This window comes from Apis laboriosa, unplaced genomic scaffold (assembly GCF_014066325.1).
Source record: "Apis laboriosa isolate Shangri-la unplaced genomic scaffold, ASM1406632v1 scaffold113_cov153, whole genome shotgun sequence".
Classification (NCBI taxonomy): domain Eukaryota; kingdom Metazoa; phylum Arthropoda; class Insecta; order Hymenoptera; family Apidae; genus Apis; species Apis laboriosa.
Window position 1 is genome coordinate 354,023 of NW_025220892.1, and position 6,788 is coordinate 360,810.

General features: G+C 26.3%; 1 protein-coding gene across 1 annotated transcript; it reads right to left on the bottom strand.

The window, feature by feature from the left end:
• Nucleotides 1–859: 859 nt before the first annotated feature.
• On the bottom strand, nt 860–6,332 carry LOC122715996 (E3 ubiquitin-protein ligase SMURF2). Its single transcript, XM_043938665.1, has 13 exons — nt 6,115–6,332; nt 5,184–5,222; nt 5,002–5,110; nt 4,794–4,927; nt 4,397–4,661; nt 3,850–4,316; nt 3,518–3,767; nt 3,285–3,448; nt 2,689–2,879; nt 2,213–2,610; nt 1,664–2,124; nt 1,418–1,608; nt 860–1,340 (listed from the first exon to the last, which is right to left on the bottom strand). The coding sequence occupies exons 1-12, from the start codon at nt 6,167–6,169 to the stop codon at nt 1,421–1,423; spliced, it is 2,721 nt and encodes a 906-aa protein (XP_043794600.1). The 5' UTR covers nt 6,170–6,332; the 3' UTR covers nt 860–1,340; nt 1,418–1,420.
• Between the last annotated feature and the right edge of the window lie 456 nt (nt 6,333–6,788).

Sequence of the window (6,788 nt, forward strand, 5' to 3'; positions counted from 1 at the left end):
CATATTGTTAACGCATTCGGTATTATTAGTTTCTAAACAAGCAACAATAATTTTCGCACAATTCAAATTGTGCTGCAACAATAAAATTTGCCAATTACATTACAAAGTTCCTCGAAGCAAGTGTTCATATACCAATCATAATAATTTTTAATACTGAGACTATTCATATCATTCTTCTTCACAACTGATAAAAATATTATATTTTTTTCATTAATTTCAATTCTAATTAAATTAATTTAATATTTTGTTTAATAATCTTGAATCAATGTGATTGATATTTAATCAAAATTAATTATGTAAAAATCAGCATGAATTTAAATATTAAAAATATTTATCAAATTTATTCATAGAATCTTAAACACTTGCATATTTATGGTATATACGAATTTTATATTTTTTTCTTAGTTGCAATGATATTAATTTGAAATAATATATTATAAAATACTAAATTCCCAGCACACACTACTCTTTTAATCAATATTTGACTATAATAACATGAATTTGAGTATATACTTTTAGTTCATTACTAAATTCTATTATTTTAAAAATTGTTAATATAGAATTAATTGACTGTGCATATTGTAATTATATTTGATAAACAGAAATTGAAAGCTTTCGAAAATGAAATATATTGTTCCATTGACTTAAAATTCATTGCAGATAATATTGTAGATTTTTGTTATGAAATTTTTAAATAATTGTTTTATTTTTTGCTTTCTTTATTATTTTTTTTTAATATTTTTGTTTAAACATGATAAAATATTAACATGAGCATATTTTGATTGAACAATGTTTTTCATTATATGAAAGAATTCATTTTCTATACATATTTATGCATGCATGATTTTTATATTTTTTATCGAAAATAATAAAGTTAATTCTTTGATGATGGTCTTAAATAATAAGTAAATTATTGATTCTAAAGTTAAAATAGAAAACGCGATTAATATAAATAAAATAAAAGTTTAGGCCAATCAATATTTACCTCAATGAAATTATAATTTTTGCACATTTCTATCAGTCATTGAATAATAAATAGTTAAAGACCAATATAATCAAAACTTCTGAGGAACCATTCATTAAAATCTTCATGGACGAAGTGTGTAAATCACAAGAGTGTTCACATAATGTACCAATCGACAATCACTTAGAAGTCATTATAACCATCAAGGCCATTTTATCATTTGTACAAAACATTGTCAGATTATTTCTGACATTTTACGTATTAACATTTTCATTCTATAATACTAGCTCTTTGCATATCCTCATACATAAGTCTCTTGGTACTTCAAAAGTTTATTTTTAATTTAACGACAGTAGAATTTGTCGACAAATATTTCCTATTATAAAAATATGCAATTTCAATAAAATATAAAAAAAATACATTATATCAATGAATTAATATCATCGTTTTTACCTATTATTCAACAGCGAAACCACAAGTTTCTTCAACTGCTTGTGTAAGTTTATCAAGCATTTTTTGATAACTTGGATAACTTTCTGGAATATCTATTCTATTAAAACAGGTATGCGCTTTTGGTAAATTTTCACTTGGCGCATCAACAGCATGAATTGTAAATAATCGTGGACCAGCGGCTCCTGTAGATCCTATAAAAATATGTATTATTATAAAAATGAAATAACTATTAATTCGATTATTTACCTTGTAAAGCTTTGAAACCTTGCAAAGGAACTCGAGAACTTCCAGTAACAAATTGGAGTAATCGAGCTCGCATTTCTTCTCCATAAGATTCCACTATTTGCCAAAACCATTTTACTACTGGTGTATCAGGTGTACAATGTTTCAATCGTGTATGCATCTTCCAATCATTAATATCGATAGTTCCTAAACCACCAATGACCAATTCTAATTCTCTTTCATCAAAAGGTCTTAATAATTGAGGTGGAATTAATTCATGGAATCCTTTTTGTAATGCCAGGAATTGTTGTTCAATTCCTCGCATAAAGCGATAGTTTACGTATAAACGAACATATTCTTTTTTATTTTCCTCAGTTACAGGAATGTCTTTACCACCTGGCTTAAGTTCATGATTTTTTAACACTCCAAAACTACTATGTTCTACTGAAAACGTAGCATCTAATACTCCATCTATACTATTTTCTCTAATTAATAAAACAATATTTTAACAATTTTTAATAAAAATTATATATAATTATTGTTTTTTTTCTTTTTTTTTTTTTTTTTACTTACAACATCCATGTAAGACTTCTATGTAATTCTGGATCAACTCCTTCTATATCAGTAAGAGTAATTGCTTTATTAAGCAACATTTTATAAAATGGAGTTGTAAAACCCCCGTCTATATGATGACCATGAAAAACAGCAATTCCTATAATTCTACCAGCAAAATGGAAGTATGATAAATGTTCTGGATTTATTCCCGAATCTGGATTAATTTGAAGTGTATAATTATCGTCTCTCGAATATTGGAAAAGTCCATATTGTGGATTTAACATTTCATGTGATAATAAATATAGCCATTCTCTAGCTACTCCACCATAATCGAGACCTTCTTCACCTCGGAATTTTACCATAAGTCTTTTTCGCATGTCTTTTGGTCGCATTTTCATTATTAATCTATATGACTCCTACATAAAAAAAAAACGTATATATTATTAAATTATTATTATAAATTTTGCAAATATCAAATATAATTAAGCACTCACTTCAAATATTTCATTTCTTGATACTTCAAGTCTACAATGTCCACTTTGAGGTTGAAGAGCATTTAATTCTGCTCTCAAACATTTTAATTTTGCCACTAGATCTCGTTTATATTTCGGCAAAAGCTCATTATCCATTAGTTCCTTTGGTAATTCTGATACAGTTTGAGCATTTTGAGCCGATGTATTTTCCACTAAAATAAATATATTAGATAATTTAATAAATATTAGATATTATAAAACCAAAAAATTAATATTAAGAAAATATATTTTTATTATAAAAATATAATATACATAAAATGATTATAATAATATAATAATGTACTTTAACAAATAAGATTTTCCAAAAGTGAAAGAGCATTTGAATAAAACTGTTTAATAATAAAAATTAAGATCAAACAAATAGATGTATTAATATGTTGTTTTATTTCTATTGTCTATTGCATTATTGGTCTATATTGCATTAAATAGATTATATAAATAACTATCTATGATTTAAATAATATCAGTAATATAATATAACTCAATTTTATAATATACTCTATATTCATGTTACAAATTTAACTTTATAACTATAATATTAAAATAAAAATTCTTACATGTTGGGGAGTTATTATTACTTCCATTCTCTGTTCTTGATCTTTGCTGGACAATATTGCATTGAATACTTGGAGATGCAGATGTCTCTATTTCTGTAGATTCATTTATAGTTGCCGAATTATTTGAATTACTCGTTGTTTGATTAGTATTATTTTGTCGTCTACTATGATAAAAATATAATTTTATAAATTAAATAATTGTGAATTAAAATGTTTTCATTTTTTTAACTTACTTTAATAAATTGCTTATGATTTGACTGGATAATCTTGGATCAGTAAATTGTGTAGTTCTATTATTATGATCTACAAAATAAACACGACCACTTTGAGTCTGTCGCATTTCCCATCCGCTTGGTAATGGTCCAAGTTCATTTGCTAATTCATTTGCTGGTAAATCACGAGGTATTCTAGGATCGTGCCACGTAGATGATCCCGTTGGTACATGATAAAAATATACTTGACCTTGTTGCGTTTTTCTCATTTCTGCAATATCCATTTATTTGACAATTTTTTTATTCAATTTATATATTTATATATATCAAAATTTTTTAATTTTAATACTCACCATAACCTCTCGGTAAATCTGGTGGTTGTGGAGGATCATATCTCCTTTCATTATTAATCATTACACTATTTCTATTTCTATTACTCCGATTAGGCCTTCGTGGTTGAGCATTGTTAATACTACGATCTGATCTAACATTTCCATTTTGATTACCATTTTGTTCATCATTTGCTCTAATTGGTCGTCGTTCTCTTGATGAAGCAGGTGTTACATTTCTTGTATTATGTTGATTTTGTTGTGTATTTCTATTTTGCTGTTGAGTAGGTGTATTTCTTGGAGTATTTGGAGTAGAACTATCTCTGCTAGGTGTTCTACTAGGTGTTCCATCCCCATTCCATTCAGGTGTGCACCTGGTAGGACTTTCAGTTCTTAAATTAGGAGGACTTCCACTGCCACTGGGAGAAGTAGGTTCAGAAGAAGGTAATGGTGGTGGTTCAGGTGTAGTTGGTATTATACCATTGGTAGGTCTATTATAATAAATTAAAATGTACATTATAAATAAATTTAGTCACATAAAAAGAAAAAATTTTTAAAAAATAAAACTTACCGTGCATTTGGACGAATCCATTGTGTAGTTCTAGTATAATGGTTGACATAATAAAGTCGACCACTTCGAGTTCTTCTTTCTTCCCATCCATCTGGTAAATCAGTTGGACAACTCAGATCTCCAAGAACATCAACAACTGCATTATGACCCACTGTATTACTCACAGCACCATTATGACCATCTCGTGATAAAAGAGATACTACAACTTCTCCTTTAACTACATCTGTGTCATCTGAATGTGCTTTACAAAGATCTAATCGTTGATCTATAAAATAATTAAATTTAAAAATTAAATATATTATATTATATATTATGTTGATGGTTCAATATACTAAATTAAATATACTAATAATACATAAATAAAATTCAAATTTTAAATAAATAAAATGATAATTACATCCTGTATCCTTGAGTCTTTGAATTGTATTAGATAATATTCGTACACATCCTAAAAATCCTCCACCTTTTTTTTTATGGATTTTTTTATGATTCCAAACTGATATAGTAATACCATCATCTTTTCCAATGTACCTGTAGAATATTAAGAATTCATGTAATTTTATACATAGAAAATTATATTTATATTATAATTAAAAAGTAATTACAGATCATAATGTTGATTCCACATGGGATCTAGAGTTGCCTTGCATGTATGTGTACTATGACATTGACCTGAACCATCAACAGTTATTTTAGCAAAAGGATCCGGTAGGCCTGAAATAAAATTTTTATTTTAACAATATATTTTTTTACAACATACGTTTTTTTCAATATAAAAAATACTCACGAAATAGATCTTTTCTGGCAAGATTACGGGCACATAAAACTGTAAATATACATAATCAATATTTAAGTTTATATTGACTAATATATTTTTATGATATAAATAATAATCAAACACACACGCGCATCCATAATAAGAAGAAAATAACATAATAATAATTTATAGAATAATAATTTTATAGAAAATAAACTCATAACATATATAAATTTTATCTTCTTGGTATCTAATTTTATTATTTGATACTTTTTGATGAATATTAGATAATAATATATAATTTAATCAAATTAATAAAGATTTATACAAAAAAAATTTTTTATTATAAATCTTTCATTATAAATGATACAATGATACTAGTCATTAACATTTAAAATCAACTTTGAAATGAAAAATATTAATCATATATTCGTTTAAAAAATATTAAAGCTTTTCATCAGTACTAAATGTCTGACATTTGTTAATTAGGCCTATTCACATTTGATTATGAGCTCGGTAATATACTCCATTGAATCAATTAACAAGAAGCATTTTTTAAATAAAAAATGTTGATAACATATCAACATTTCTGGTTGTCGTTAATTATTGAGAGAGAATCAATGCGAATATGACAAGTTCACCAAAATTAACATCTTGTCTATGGTCTCCCGGAGTGCTCACGGTGGGGTCTTGACCTCTGATAGGGAGTTGCCATAACCAAAGGACGAAAACCCTAGTGAAATCTTTTTGCGTATTTTTCTTTTCATACTAATTGAGTAATATACGATATTTATAACAATTCTGATGTTATTCAAAAACAGCCTCCTGTAAAGATTATAATAGGACTACATAAGGGACACATAACAAATCAAGATGAAAAAGATCACAACGCGTGTTGGCTGTCGGCCGACTTTCACGCTCCTCTCTCATTAGATTCATCATCTTTTCTTAATAAACTCACTCGTCAAACGAATCTTCATGGCCCCGTTCCTCTTGCTACCGCCCGGATTCGACATTTTCCACGCACATTTAACGCTTTCTACCGAACATCGGCACTCTAATTAGTAAATAAAACTGCTGCTCGAAGCGGCGGTGCAATCTGCACACACGCAACTATGCACAATCGATTTGCAGTTGTTCGATCTTACCGACGGTATCGACTCAAACTTTTATCGATTCAAGCGTCTCGAAATATATCGAAAGCAAATTGCGATCTATTAGATTGTTACGATTAAAATAAAATCGCAAATTTATTATATAATAATATTTATATAGAATTAATTCATAAATATATTTTTTTATATCAAAACGAAATTATTAATACAATATAATAAATGTTTTCTATAATAAAATTACTTCCCACACAATATAATTTCATGATATTTCAAAAAATAAATTTTTATTTAAGTACATTATAAACTTTTAAAATTTTTATTTTTTTAAAAATTCGTTTAATATTAAAATGAATATTTATCTAATATTGAAGAAAAAAAATATATTTTTCTTAACAAAATCTCATTTAATGTAAAACATATTTAAAAAAAAATTAAATACAATAATTTATTTTATCGAATTATATATTTTAATTTTACACGTTATATTATTTTAATTATATTTATTTATTTATATTTTATT